The sequence below is a fragment of the Lasiosphaeria miniovina genome, assembly GCF_030549165.1.
Source record: "Lasiosphaeria miniovina strain SMH2392-1A chromosome Unknown B0T26scaffold_3, whole genome shotgun sequence".
Taxonomy (NCBI): domain Eukaryota; kingdom Fungi; phylum Ascomycota; class Sordariomycetes; order Sordariales; family Lasiosphaeriaceae; genus Lasiosphaeria; species Lasiosphaeria miniovina.
The window spans coordinates 2705979-2721295 of NW_026848222.1; the positions used below are offsets into that span (position 1 = coordinate 2705979).

The window sequence follows — 15317 nt, forward strand, 5'->3', positions numbered from 1 at the left end:
GCTTGGTCGGCTGGATGCTGCGCGGTTCTTGGGGGCAGCGGCGCGGTGCAGGAGTCGTCGAGCAGCGGTCAACGGGCAGAACCCACTTCTGGCCGGAGTCGGCTTGGCTCGGCTGTGCAAGGTAATGGCGAAAAGTCCGGTTGATGCTGCAGCCCAGGCGCTCACGCTCGTCGACAACGTCTGCCTCTCTTTCCCCACTTTCCAATGGGGGCCTAGACTTTGCACTAGGTATGGAGCACCTTAGCTACGGCCGTCTGGTTTCCTGCGGAGGCCTGGTGACTGGAGGGGCGTACGACTGCGACGAGCAATGCCCAGAGCTTGCCACGACAGCTTGAAAGCAGCATCAACTGCAGCAGCAGACGCAGCAGCTGCTGCTCGGGGTCGGATCTGCGACATCGCTATTTATTATAGCGGATGTCGTTGCAGGCTTGCAGCGAGGTGCCGAGTCAGCGGGAATAACGCTTCCGGCCGACCCGAGTCGCGTACGGCGGCGGAATCCAATACAAGGCGGACGCGGTCCGGAAGACGGCCCTCGGATCCGGGACTCCCCCCTGATCCAAACTGACTGACACAGCCGACGGAGAAGTGTCCTCTCGGCCGGTGGGTGAAGTGCGCAGCGGAATAATAAAGCGGCACATTGGGTAGGCATGGACATTCCGGTTTAATCGGCAGACTGCGAGGTTTCAGAGCGCGCGTCTACTAAATTGTACTAGCAGTGGACGAAACCTCGAAGACCCAAAAGTTCTCCATGGTTATTCTTGCCGTAGAAATGCCCAAAACCGCAAAATGCCGCGAGCAACGCGCTTGCCTTCACTGAACCCGTGACTTCCTCTCTATCTTGGTACAGAACCTACAGTACACACCTAGTATGCACAGTGTCTAAGGAAGGCAGGCGCCCTGGACACCTTAGAGTCGAGACCAGGGTTGACGAAACCAGTAACTCTATGGCGGGAATTATTGAAGGAAAAAAAAAAAAGGAAAACGTGGTATTTGTCAATCTCGCAATGCTGCCGCCTAGGCAGGCCGCAGTCGATCGCTCGCTCTTCATTCCGGTTTCCAGCCTCGAGGAGGGTCCCTGGGTGGGCGGGTGACCTCCTCGTCGCAGGTTCGCCTCGGCAACGGCGAGGGCGAGGACGAGGGTCGAGTCAAGCCGGTTGCTGTCGTCCGTCTGCAACGACACGTCAGATTCCCCTCGTCTATTTCTCGGTCTAGCTAACCACCTAATTTGTTTGCGACCGACTTCGCGCCCGAAAAGGGCATCCATCCATCCATTGGCGTGGCCGAATCAGAGTCAAGTCTATAATTGGGTAGGCATCTTACGGATGACACGTACATGTCACGTACGTCGAGACCACCCCGAATCTAAGTTGGGTATCAAATTGGAGAATTCTAGTTTATGCCAGAGTCTAGTGAAGGCCAAAAAAAACTCTCGCGGCGTGCATGTCTTCGCGTAGGACTCCCGCCATCTGAGATCAACCAGTACACGTTCCGGGTATAAGATAATACGTAGATCTCTCGGGCTAGGCCGGGGTCTAGTCAACGTCATGTTCGTTCCACCACTTGAGACTGAGAGCGTATGGCGCGCCGAGACAAGATTTCTTGTTTACCGTCCTCGGAAGCTTGTCCTTCTTTCTGCAATCTGCATGACGGACAATTTCTCACCGTTCTGTTCGCCGAGGGCTCGGACACATGATCGACAGCTGCTGCATGACCTGACCGCCTCGGGATTTCGATTGGAGGAACCGGGACCCGCGGGGGTGGGGAGTGGAGGCTCCTCCAGAAAAAAAAAACTCCACCGTCTCGATGGTCTCTCTTTTTTTCCCTGCCTCAACCCAACGCAAAGGTTCCATTTGGCGACTGGCTGGCAGGCCGCAGGCTGGGAAAAGTGATAAATCACTCGAGCTGCAAGTGCGACAAACACCTCCCCACCTCGCCAATATCCCTGCGCGTTCGTCCACTTGTACCGGGGAAGCTGCAGCAAGTGGGCCGATGACTTCGCTGGCCATCGCCATGCCTGCAGACCGGTGTAATCCGTATGCGGGAGTATCTGTATGCCGAGTATTCGTAGATACCTTACCTTACACACCAAAGGAGGTAAGGCACATACTGGATGTCCAAAATATAACCACGTACGGTATGTTCAGCAACACTCCACGGCAAATATCAACCTTTCAAGCACAGCTTCCCAATTAATTACTGGCCAATACGCCATGTCCCACACTTTTGTGAAATGGTCTGTTAGTGGTGTTCCTTGCGATCAGCCGCACGAGTCTTTGTGCTACGTAGGTATCCAAGGTACCTTCAAGATTTCAACGGCTGTTACGATAACCTTCCTTGAAAGTTGGCGCCACAGACAATAGGACACGGCTTGGCATGGCCCGCCTCACGTGTGAATTCCACCTCCGTTACAGTACGAAGCATCTCAGCTACGGAGTCGCAGGCAGGCAGCCCATTCTGATCAGTACACCATGCTACACAACTTGAGGCGAAAACGAGGCGTGCACAACGTCGTGATTCGTGGCCTGGATACCCTGAAAGCCTGATCGGTGCCTTACTGCCTTATCTTTTTTTTTATATTTCATTTTCATAGGGCTTCGGCGGCTGCGGCCCGGCCGAGCGCTTCTTCCCCCCCCCTTCTCCGCAGATGACAGCACGGCGAGGGCCGCCTTAGGGCAGGAGCCACCGAGATGATAGGCTCTCCGTGCAAGAAAAGCACTTGCATCATGTGCGGAGAGACAGCGGACGTACGGTGGTGGGTGGGGGAAGAAGAAGTAGGAGGGGGGGGGGGAGAGACGCCATACATGGTAATTATCTTGCATTTGCTGTCGTGCAACCCACCATATTCGCAAGGGACCCGATGACCGCATTTGACGGAGTCGACCCCATTCATATCCATCCCTATTGCGTGCGTACACTGTACCGAGTTTCTGCCAGTCCAGGTCAGGTCAGCTCGAGACCAGCCAGCCAGCCAGCCAGCCATCTTCCCCGGGAGGAGGCGTGAGGAAGGGTTGTGGGAGCGCAAGCTGGCCCAGTCGGTCGACCGGCCGGCCAGCCAGCCTCGATTCCGCGCCTCTGACACACAGACAAGACGCAAGGCCATTCGGGGTTCCTACCCAACGCCGCCCACGGATCACATCCAACGTCGGTCGGTGGTAGCTCGCCAGCTTTGCACAGACCGGAGGGCGGTCGGTTTCTGCGCTTGGCTCGCGGGCGGGCGGGCGGGCGGGCGGTCTGCAAGACACCCCCCCTACCAGTGCCTACCTTACCTACTACCGCTGCATGCCATCTCTCCCGCTCCCACCGTCTTACTACTACTAGATATTCGTATACTAGCTTAGTAGTAGTGTGTGTATGAGTTGGCATCAGGTGAAGCAGGAAAAAGTAGTTTCCATCTCATCAGAAGGCGAACAACCTACAACTAGATCCTATACGGAGTAGTTACTCTGCCGGGCAGTTTTTCAATGCCGCCATCAAGCGAGTGGAGGTTTGAGCATCCAATCGTGTATGACGTTACTCACACCTGCCTGCCCGTCGTGCTACTCGAGAAAGGGACGGGCCGGGAGAGTCGTGTCTCTGTGGCCCCAGAAAATCATTACTGGTTCTAGAGTGACAAGAGGTACGGTTGTATCAAAGTATGACCCTCGAGGCTTTTCTCTCTCCCTTTTTGCGTGGTTATTTTGTTGCTCCTGAGATATATTTCTCGCGGTTGGGGGTCATATTATCATCAGCCTCGGGGGTGGGGAAGGAAAAAAACACGAAATGCGGAAAGCATGAAAATGAAAATCATGGGCTTCAGAAGCTTTCTCCGAGACTGCTTATCATATCAAAGCTTCCTTTTTATGTAGAAGCAACCTGGAACTTACCTAGCGGCAGGCTTGGCTCACTGATCTTTTTTTTCCTTCGTCTCTTTTATTCGGGCTCTTGCCTTAGGTGGGGGTCCTGCTGATTGCGCGTGAGACAAAACGACATGACGGTGAGCCCGTTTTTTTGCTTTTGCTTTTCGTATGCCCGTTTTTGCAGGATCGTCAACGATATGGGATTGGGGGGGATAGGGGGGGGGAGAGCAGCCTTGTTAGCCGCTGGCCTTGTTGGCCGCCGCCGATTTACAGCCCAGCCACGGCTCGTCTTCCGATCCCTTGGCCTTCCCCACATGATGCGTGGTCACGTCTTTTTCTTTCTTTTTTTTGTCGTTCCATTTCTTAATCCAAATAAATGTCTCACTCCTTTTTTCGATGCCTCCTGCATGTTGCCGCGTTTCCATGTCGGCGACATGGCAGGTGGTTGCACTTGGGATCCTGGACCTGACACACGTCGCCCATCAGGGCCAGGCGAGGACGGGAGGGCTCCTCTCGAAGGAACACAGAACCAAGACCCAGACTGAGTACTGCCATCTTTCTTTTTGCTTCCTTTTTATCATTTTCCGTCCCTGCCGCGGTTGCCCACCATATCCATAGGGAAAAACGGGAAAATTTGTCCAAAGTCCGAATCCTACCCTCTGGTCACATCTCAGTTGAATACGAACCGGCATATAGAAATTGGCAATTTTGGAACCGCTTCCGGGGCCCAGATCGGTCACCCCACTGCGTTGAATACCAATCGTCTGGGAGTTTGTAGATCCTGGAATGATACCGTGGAGTGCCCTTTGGAATGCCATCGATCATCTAACCCGCAAACCCGCTGCTCGGCTGGCAGCCCTCTGAGGGGCTAGCGCGAAAGTGCGTATCTGCGTTGAGTCTAGATAACGTCCCTCAAGACTTAGGCTGTACCTACTACCTACCCAATATTCAAGGTACCTCACTTGGTGCGCCAAGATGATATGTGCATTATTGGCATATCAGGTTGAAGGGTTGTACTATGAGTTTGAGGATCGCGAAAGTGGCGTCTAGGTAGTCTGCTCGGGCCAATTTCAGGACCGGCCTTCTGCGGGCGGCCTGCCGTCAATACCTGCCCCGTCTGAGCGCTCCTTGACTACGGATGGATACCTTACCACTGAATGAATGCTGGGGGAGGGGAGGAAGAAGTTGCCGCGCTGCAGCTTGCCAAGTTGGTGATGAATGATGGGCCGCATTCTTGGCCGCATCTGCCAACCGAAGGAACCTGTTGAATGATGAAACGCCGTGAGGAAAAGTGGAGCTGTTAACTTGGATGAAGCAAGCATGGAGCGGGAATTGACGCGCTTGAGAATCGCTTCCATTGAGAGAGCATCGGCAGGTGAAGGTGGAAAGCTATAGCTTTCCATCGGTCAGATACAAAACCCCCAGGCACCAAGGGCAAGAAAAAGAGAAGACTGGGATGGCTCGGATCAGCGCCAGCCACGCCATCCGTCCATCCATCCACAGACGTTGGGTGGGTGCGGCGCCATCTTGTCGTCGTTCCCATGCACCGCTGTACCTGCAGGACAGCCCAAGTCTGACTGCGAGAATTTCAGGCGTCAATGCAACAAAACCGGTCAAGGGCAATAGTACCTTGCAAGGCGGGTGGACGCAGACCAGACGTCTTTGCACAAGCCAGCAGGTTGGTGTCTGGTAGTCTGGGAGCGGTCAACACGCTTTCTGTGTCTCTTTTCGTCACACTAGCAGACAACTCAATCGGGCAACTAACGCCCGGGCCTGATATCTGACGAGCGAGCTTGTGCGATTAAATACCTTAGGTTACCTGGGTACGAGTTGAGTACCTACCTCAGGCACCTTAGTTACATCCCGGCGATTCGAGTGTGGCTGTCTCGGAGGGGATTGTGCAACATTCGAAGCTTCTTTCGAAGGCAATTGCCTCGGCGGCGACAGACGACTGTCGTGTGCAAAGACACTAAGTCGTGGTGTTGCCCCGTCCGCCTCACCTCGTGGTTGTATTGCCAGCGTGGCGGCCAAGATCTTGCCAGACAGACAGCCCCGGACCACTAACACGCCCTCCATTCCGCGCGCAACGGTAATCTACATGTTACAAAGAGAGATGGTGGTTGTTAGATTCAGTGGGATGATGCAACCCAACTTGCAGGAGTGTTATTCCAACGCTGCTTAAGTTGCGCTGTATGCGCCGGGCCACCGAAGATGGCGATAGATCTTCAAGTGCAAGCAACCCATCTTTCTCCGTAGTGTACTGTACCGTACTTGGCAGGTAATGTACATGAATACATGCCGTAGCTGATCTAGTGTGCGTGTGCTGGCAGTTGATCTGCAAACTCAAGACCGCGCCTACAGCGTCCAGAGTCCAGACTCCAGAGGCGAGAGAAGCAAATGAGGCAGGACGACCAAATTGAAGCAAGCTTCTTGAGAGGAAAGAGGGGAAAATACCAGGTACTTGACAGTTGACACCTGAGCGGTGACAGCAAAGACCGGTGACGTTGGTTTGACTAGGGGGTTTCCCGTCTTCCGCGAGAACAGGCCAGCCATCCATGAGCCAAAACGCTCTGGCGGGAAGGCACTAATCCTCTTTGGCCCCGGTCGCCCCCGCAGGTCAGCTCCATTGACCACCAGCCATTCGCCGATGCCTAGCCCAGCAAATGCCAGAATGGGACCTCGAAAAGGTGTCGAAGTCACAATTCAAGGTACGAGGGTACTGTACTTCGTACACTTGCAAGGGAATGTGCTCCAGGCGATCGCGCCCCGGATCGAGTGTGGGGCACGCGGAGTACGGAGAGATTGAGTCCAAAGCCTCAAACGGGCTACTATAAGCAAGGAAAGTACGAATATGTAATTGATTGATCCTATCAAGTCCAGTATTACATGTGCATGCTACAGCTGTCTTTTGCTAGTAATTCTGAAGTTTAGTTGTAATTTATTTGCATGGGACAGCATGCGCGCGTATGTATGTGTGTATGTGGGTGCCTCTAACAGCGGCCTTCCATGGGTGTCAGTCGCGCTTGTCTGTCCACACGCTGGCTCTCAAATCTGACAGTAACGCAGCAGGCGGCTCCTTCCCCAAATCCTTCGTCGTTCCTTCTTTACTAACTCGGATACAGTCTGCTACTAGAGTCCCGGTCGCCTGCGGGTTTCGATCCAGGCTTCGATTTGGGCCCCGGTGGCCGGGCTGAGATTGAACTATCCATGCAATTGCGTTTGTGAGCGCGTCCCGCATGCCCACCTCAGAAGTTCAGAGAACCACCTCACCCTAGGAGCCTTTGTTCTATCTGACATGTCACGGCCTGTTTCGTTCTAATGTTCCGCACCAAGCATCAGTCCAGTGTCCAAGTCTACGGTTCTGAACAGCATGGACGGTATTCGTACCTACCTACGGAGTATCCGTACCTAGGCAACTAACGTCAGCACTGCCGAGGTATGTAGATAGGTATAGATACACAGCACTGTGCAACTGACCAACGCCGATTAACTCCAAATGGGCCTCGGGACTCCTGGGTCTTGAACAGCCCGTCAGTCCAGCCACGATCGGTCACCACGGGCATCGGCTGGTGGAGCCTTCACCGTTCGCACTTCACAGGCTCCCGACGGGCATGACCCTGTCATGGAAGCCTCTCTTGGGTCCCTGTCCGGGCTCCTTACCCTGCTCCTCCAGACTCGGCCAGCAGCAGCTTATTGACCAGCTATATTTACCGACCAGGTAGCTGCATTTTCCCGCATCAGGGTCCGCCGAGCGCTCCGCGCCCCTCCACCAGTTCGAGAGGCGTTAACCTCGAGACGCTGGCTGTTTGGGCAAACTGGACGCTTGGAGAAGCCCGGTAGGTATGCGTACACTAGCAGGTATTGTATGTACCGTATGCATATACATACAAACAATCGTTGCTTACGGATTACGACACCATCCGGGAACTTGTTCCTTAATCCTAGGACGGGCCGGTCTAGATGCCTCCTGCCTTGATCCAAAATTACAGTTCCTATTCGCAGACGATGAGGTGTTTTACAGCAGGTGACAAATACTGCCAGAACGGTAACTACCTAGGGAAGCCGCTGTTTGAGTCGAGAGCTGGTTATCAAAACTTTCGAAATTAACCACTCTTGCAGGGAATGGCCCGCTAATGGTTGTGACGAATGTTCCAAGAGTGTGTACATACTCAGGATATTGACAGTACATACGAGTACTCAGTATTCTGAAGCATAACCTTCCATCTTACCTGTACTAGCGGGCAGCGCCTCGGGTTTTATTTGGATCGGTGGCTTTGCGTCTAAATTGGCTGTGATGGCATCAGCCGCTGCGCCTAGGATGACGAGCAGCAGCGCAGGCTCATAACGGATCCATACACATCCGTCCAACACGCAATCGGGATTCGTCGGCATTTCTTCGCGAGTCTGAGCACTCCGTAGTGTGCCCAATACACGACAATACGGGTAGATGACGGCACTCAGCTCGGGACCGCTCAGTCTCGGGGAGCCAGGAGTCAACAAGACCACGAAGTACGGAGTACACAGTCTCTGTACCTTGTGGCAGTTAACAAATAACAGCCGACCTAGTAACCGTCGCGCCTGGCGCGCCTGGACAGGCGCTCCCAAGCCGCCCTTACCTGCAGCTAGCGAGCCAAGGTGGACCTCAAAATTGTCCTCATGGAACTTTTGCTTCCTAGCTTGGTAAATACTAATGGCTAGATTCTCGGGCGCAATCCACTGATGTCAGATTCCATATGCCAGATGGCCTCCTCGTGGAGCAGGCCGTGTCTCCCGCATGCCACGGCATGATTTAAATCCTGCCTCTAGCTGGATCAACACGGTTCCGCAGATGATGGCCGCTGGCTGGCTGGCTGGCTGGCTGGCTGGCTGGCTGGCTTGACTGGACTCGAGCCCGTCAAGCGGGACAAGAGACGTGCGCCTGCAAAGGTGGCTGGCTGTCTTTGCGAGCTAATTACTTCCTGGACAGCCAAGTCTTGCTTTTGCTGATCGGATCGGCCGCCAGGCGAATCACTCCAGCGTGCTTTCGGTATCCTATCTGGGACTCCCAAGTCTACAGTAAACAGAGGCTCGTGGATTGGACGCGCTCGAGTCGGCGTTTTGAAGAGTCACGCCACGCCTGCCTCAAGGCAGCTTGTTCTTCCCGTCTTCGGCAAGCGCTGCGGTCCCCGGCAGATGGACCCCTCCGACGAGTGGGTGTCTGGATTCTGGACTCTCAAGTGTCGTGGCGGCCTTGAAATTCGCCGTTGATCTCTTCTTATTACTGCGTAGCAGAGTGTTGGCTCATTTCAGCCTCGAGTCTTGTACAGACAGTGCAGTTCTGTGTGCGAAGTACTGCATGTACTGGGCGCTGGTTTTTATTAAAGAGAGAGCCGCCTTTTCCGTCGTCGCCGTTGCCGTCGTCGTCGCAATCGTGGCGGGCCCTGGCTGTAATTGCAGCTCACGACCCTATGATTTGACTTGACGTCGTCGTGGGTGGCTCAGGTCGACGCATGGCTGGTGTTGCTTGATTTTATTACCGAGTCCTGCACATTGCACTACAACCCGGCTGCGTCTCTTTCTTTCTTTCGCCAGAGACCTGAGACTGGCCACTGTTACCCCAGATACCTGTGACCCCAGATGGGAAAATTGTCAAGAGGAGATGGATGAATGGTGGCAACGTTCGCCAAGGCCGGTCATGTCTAATGTTTGACTTGCCGTTTTGGCACTAGTCTAGAACTATTCCGCCCACGGCGCCCATTTGCAGGGCTTGCAAGGTTACGCTGATGGCGAGCCACGCACCCACTCATTCCGAGACCGTTTCTTCGGGTCGCAAGGGGTAAGCTCTCAGACCTTGTCCAGGCTGTCTAGTGTCGGTCCAAGTCGAAGCACCCAAAGGTCTGCTGTAGCGACTCGCCTTGGTCCACGTCCAAGAATCCCGGCTGCCACTACATCATACCTCGACCTCTCCGACTTCAGCAAGGCCAGAGGCAAGAAAAAAGAGGGTAGGGAGGGGAGTTGAGACTACCTCGAAGCTAGCTTCTGGGCCAACCAATTTTACCACAAGTCACCAGAAGGAAGGCATCACCTAAGCCCTGTCGAGGGTCTTAGCACCACAACAACCAGCATGGCCCCCCCTGGCTCATCCCCTGCACCCCGGCTGACAGCCATTCCAACAAGTGGCCTGCGCCTGCAGTCTTGGTGCGTGCTGGTGCTTAACAGCCCTCGTCTGCGTCCCCGGGGTGCTGGTCTTGCGTATGGAGTATTTCGTACTCCGTACTGTACCTCTTGGTACTGAGGCGGTAGATAAGAAATGGGTCGGCACTAGTGTAGGGTCACCCGTCGGCATGGACTGAGGAAAAAAAATAAATCCCTGACCTTTAAAGCGTGCTGCTGTCATAGCTGGTTGGAGGCGGCTTTGCTGAGAGCTGACATCAAATCTCCAGAGCCGTCTTGGATACTTTGCCTACCTTAGGCAGTACGGAGTACTTCGATTTCAAGGTAGCAGCGGAGAGCACCTGGAGGCTGGCCTGTCCAAGGACTAATAGCTGGCTGAGGTTGCTAATATTAAGACGCCATCGCCGTTGTCCAGATCTTGGGCCCTTGATAACTGGAGCCGACTGCGTCACTCGCTCTCGCCCTCGCTCACGCCGTCGAGCTCGCCCATTCGCAAAAGAAATAGACACGGAAAGCTCTCTTCGCCGCTAGAAATTACGAGGTCTGGGAGGCAAAACAGAGGCCTTGGCCGCGGTTTCTGCCCATTCACACTGCGAGGCCACCTAGCGCACGCTGCTTCTCGGCTGGCCATTCACTGCCCAAGGCCAGTCTTGGGGATCATGAGTGGTCCGCTCAGCCTGCACTCATCCCGCCGGCCGTCACCACCACTGCTCTTGCGTCGATTACCCGCTACTCCTCTGCGCCCGTCATCCTGCCATGCTCAGCTAAGATCCCTCGGTTCACTCGTCACGGCCACTCGCTTGTACAACTAAGGTAGCCGGTCTAGCTGCTGTTCCTCGCGTGGCTTCCCATCGAGCAGCCCCGTTGCACACCCAGCCTGACGCATGCCGATACGTCGGTAAACTCTGGCCACCCTCGACCACACGTACTTATTGCAGCTCCCCCCTGGCGGTCCCCCTTGGCCCAGGCACCTCGGGGCGGCTCGCTCCCAACCGCGCTCGACCGCCCTCGGACGACATCGGACGACCTTGAACGAACACGGCCTTGGCCCTGAGCTCTTCATCCTGGCAGACGTTGGTTTGGAGACACAGGTACGTCGCATACCTCTCGGCTCGCCACAGAGAGGCTCTATCCTCGAAGGCAAAGGAACAAGTGGATAGCTGCTTCCGGGTAGCGTCTCGGTCAGCCTGGCGATCCAAATCGAACCTCCGTGGCCCAGAGACGCAGCGCGAAGCTGGTCTGGCGCAAATCCCTCGCAGCCATCGACACCAACCGCGTACAGCCCTGAGATCCAAGGCAAGAGCCACAACCGGTACGGGGCGCCGGTGGCTGGCTCCGATCAAGAACCCGCCCCACAGGTCTCTGACAGTCGCTGCGGTCGTCAATGTCCCGGCCCTCGAGACCACCAGTGCGACGGGGAAAAGGTCTCGATGTCACAGAGAGGACCTGCGCCTCGCCCAGTCTCTCGTCACTCGTCGCAGTCATCGGCCGAAGAAGCTGCCCCGTCCTCCCCCTCCCAGCCAAGCCTTACTCGCCAAGATGACTCGAAAGCCTGGCCGCAACACGACCTAGGCGGTGCTCTAGTAGCTGAAGGCGGGAGGAGGGCCCAACGGTTTGAACCGAGAGCGCCCGGCGTTCACGACAGCCTGACTTCTCCCAGGTCTCGCGCAACCTTGGCCGAGGGAGCGAATCGCCAGCAAACGATGGGGGCGGGACGCTATGGATGGGATGGCTCGCCTCCCCATCACCAGGGGCCGCAGGCCCAGGTCCCTGCAGCAACACAAACAGCTAGCCCGGCCGTCCCGTCCGCGGAACGTGGTTCACCGTCGGCGAGCCATCCTTATCCCCTTTCGGCGCCGAGGCGGATCCTAACGCCCAAGTCGCCCAGAGCCGCCAGCATGAGCCGGGCTGTGATGAGATCGGTCGAAGCGCAACAACATCTGGCAAGCCTGCCACCGCACGGGCAGAGAAGCGCTGCCCCGACACACGAACCCTCCCCGCTCGGCGGGCCCCCAGGCATGCCAGGGCTGCCACAGTTTCATGGCCAGGCCCAGAGGCCGGTGACACCCGGGCCGCAGCCGACCCGAGCAGCACCGGGGCCTACCCGATCCCTCTCGCATTCCTCCATGAGCCACGGGCTTCATCCAGCCTCTCCCCAGGAGCCGATGCCAGGCGGAAATCTCGGCCGCGACTTTGGCGGACGGACTGCTTACGCATCGAATCATCCGTACGCGCCTCAGCATCCGGCGGGCAGAGGCCCCCCGGGGTCCGGTCCTATGGGTGATGGGAGGTGGGGACCCGGAATCCTCGGCTCATTGCCGCCGGGAGTGACTAGAACAAGGAATATTCAGCTTACCGAGGGCCACCAGCCTCTTCTCACCATCACCCCAGCCCACGGTGAAGAAATTGTGGTTCCCGTGGACGTCCACCAAGCATCGAAACAGGCAGACGAGAAGAGGCAGCGAAACGCGGGGGCATCGGCAAGATTTCGGCAGCGAAAGAAGGAGAAGGAAAAGGAACAACAGCAGGGTTTACAGAAGCTGGAGTCGCAAAACCGTGACTTGGAGAGGAAGGTTGACGAGCTGGAAAGTCGGGTCGGGGAGCTGGAAGCGGCGCGCGATTTCTATCGGACCGATCGAAATCGCCTCCGAGATATCGTGGCTCGAACTCCTGCAATCAGCGAGTGGGCCGAGCGAGGTCCGCCGAGCCCGACCTTTTCAAGAAGAGCGGCCTCTTTCGCGATGGATGACAGTTCTGTTCCCGGGCCGTCCTCTCACTCGCAGCCGCAGCAGCAGCAGCATCCGAATCCATACGGCCATGCCCTCGACCACCCCCACCCGCCTCCAAGCTCCTACGGCGACCCATCCATGCTCGAGCGCCCGGCAAGGCGGAGAAGGACCGATCCCAACCCTCAGTTAACTTCTCCATCCTATAACCCAAACGCGCCAAGCCCCTTACCTCCTCCGATGCCCGGGCATCCTCCCTCGTTTGGGGTTCCCGCATCCCCGATTACGTCGAGTGCGCCCGGTTCAGCCCGACTGCCCCCTCTTCGGTTCGACCAGCCGTCGCCTTCCTCGGAAACCCCACCGCCCCTTCCCAGCGGACCGCCTCCGCCATCGCTACCTCCGCAGACCAGCAGCCCGTACCAGTCCTACAGCAAAGTCGCCTATGAAACTGGGTGGGCGACTGGACCAAGAGGACCGGCCGAAGGGGGTCCCAGGTGAACAAAGCATGGAAACATGCTGCCTGCTAGCGTCCGTTATGTGGCATTTTGCGCTGCTCGGCTTCAGACATGGTCGGCTCGGACCTGTTGCCGTTTCCTTTACGCTTAAACCACTAAACATAACCCCCGTCCCACAAAACATGGCCCCTAAACGAGAGGCGCAAGAAAAGGAGACGTACTGGACTTGGCATTATTCCGGTACCGCGTATCTGGTTCTGGGACTGGAATCAGACAGGAATTAATATATCCTTTCTTTTTCTTTGTTTTCTTTTTTTGTCGGGTTCATCTAGAGGATAGCTTGGGAACCAGCTCGGGCGACCGATCACTGGAGTGGCCTCGGGGGGGTTATAAGATTTTCATGCCATGGGAGTTTTTCACTTGACGAGTTACTTACACTATCTTGGTATTTGAAACCGGGGCAACCCAAGGGTTTATTTTGGAGTCAAAGTCGGGAATTGGGGCCAGGTTTTCCTCGAGTCTTTTCGCTTTCTCTCTCTATCTCTTATGAGGCCTTCCTTCGCCTCCCCTTTTTTCCCCTCACAAAAGCGGCACAGGATATGTTTCCTTTCTCTCTCTCGCTGGCAACCCGCCAGCCGACGTACTCGCTACTTACCTAACTACTAATCACTCACATGCACACACGCGCGCGCGCACGCACGCACATACACACATACATTATATACAACAACGCTTCGCACAAAACTTGCCCGCGTTTTCTGTTTATATATACATCACCGAGGGTAGAGAACAAATTGGTTCAATGGCCACCTGCGTGGGGGACCGAGCCTCGATTTTGCTTGGGCGATGGTGTTTTGGAGTTTGTTATCAAACTGCGAGGGCGAAGATTCTGCTACTCCGTGTTTGGGTTGTTTTGTTTTGTTTTTCCTTATCTACGGGGCTTGAGATACCCACCTATTATCAGATTGTATTTTTTTGTTTCTTGGCCATTTTCTATATATATATATATTTCGCATTTTTGCTCTCTGCCTTCTCGATTGGACTCTGTCGGGGATTCGTGTATCTATCTATCTACTTGGTCTTCAAAGAACGTGTGGCAGGGGGGGCGGGGACACGCGCATCTTGCGAGTTTCCTGTTTATAGCTCATCGCGGGAGCCAGGCAGGCAGGCATATAAATAGGGCACATTTTAGGGTTGGGGGGGGGGGGGGGGGGGGCGGGGGAGGGAAAAAAACAGACAGAAGAAAGAATGGAAATTTTGCCCAACTTGGGGCCAACCCCCTTCCCTCTGGGGATTTCTCGGTACACGTAAAAGGAGAAGCGTATGTACAGTTTTGTTGGCTGCCTTGCCTCGGGGATTTTATTTTTGTCCATTTGCCGCGCCTTGCCAACCGTTAAGAGACGAGACTCTTGTGAGTGCTTGCTTGCTTGCTTCGCCACAGCCTCCCCCGGACTTGTGCCCAAACAAAACCCCCGTCACATTTCTTTTTTCAGCCCCCCTTTTTCTTGTTGGAGGACGAAGGGGATGAAGGCGAGGCGAGGCGAGCGCCCTGCCCTGCCCTGCCCAGCCGAAGATGCCGCCGGCTTTTCTTTTTTTGTCTCGTCTCTCCTTTGCTTTGCTTTTCTCCCCCGGCAAACTCGGCCGCTGGCTGGGTCGATAACGTACGTACGTACGTACTACGTACATACATTCCTCATACGTATCTGGATAGACTTGTAGACACGCAGTACGTAGACACACGTGCGGATTCGTTTCGGAGAAAAAAATCTGAAAGACTATCCCACGCCAGCAATCGTTTAGTGATTGGATTGGATTGGGCCACACCGTAGGTATGGAGTAGGCACGTAAGTAAGTAATTGGTGCTGGGCGCACATATGCGGGCATGGCCATGGCTGGCTCAACGGTTTCCACGGAGAATTCTTTTCGTCGTTTTTGATCTTGTTCCAGAACCGAGACGATCTCCCCCCCCCAATCCCCGTATCTGTTTGATCAGTTCGGGGCCAAAAACGCCACAGTGTTCCATTGGTATTCTAGGTCTTTCTTGTTGTTCAAATGCTTTCCCTTTCTCTTTGCTGCCTGCCCTACCTTATGTTGCAGTTGCGGATCATTGCAAATCACACAGAAGCGAATAGCGAACAGTGTTCCCT

General features: G+C 55.4%; 2 protein-coding genes across 2 annotated transcripts; both read left to right on the forward strand.

Annotated features, from left to right (window-relative positions):
* Positions 1-4095: 4095 nt before the first annotated feature.
* Positions 4096-4780, forward strand: B0T26DRAFT_218206 (uncharacterized protein). Its single transcript, XM_060433825.1, has 2 exons — positions 4096-4381; positions 4455-4780. Exons 1-2 carry the CDS (start codon positions 4233-4235, stop codon positions 4612-4614), a joined length of 309 nt encoding a protein of 102 aa, XP_060298333.1. The 5' UTR covers positions 4096-4232; the 3' UTR covers positions 4615-4780.
* A 6475-nt stretch (positions 4781-11255) lies between these two features.
* Positions 11256-13529, forward strand: B0T26DRAFT_218222 (uncharacterized protein). The gene has a single exon (XM_060433826.1). The coding sequence runs from the start codon at positions 11420-11422 to the stop codon at positions 13211-13213; it is 1794 nt and encodes a 597-aa protein (XP_060298334.1). The 5' UTR covers positions 11256-11419; the 3' UTR covers positions 13214-13529.
* The last annotated feature ends 1788 nt before the right edge of the window (positions 13530-15317 follow it).

Coding starts and splice junctions, on each gene's coding strand:
- B0T26DRAFT_218206 (XM_060433825.1), top strand. CDS start 4,233: ATGCCTCCTGCATGTTGCCGCGTTTCCATGTCGGCGACATGGCAGGTG. Junction 4,382..4,454: donor AGAACCAAGACCCAGACTGA/GTACTGCCATCT, acceptor CCATATCCATAG/GGAAAAACGGGAAAATTTGT.
- B0T26DRAFT_218222 (XM_060433826.1), top strand. CDS start 11,420: ATGTCACAGAGAGGACCTGCGCCTCGCCCAGTCTCTCGTCACTCGTCG.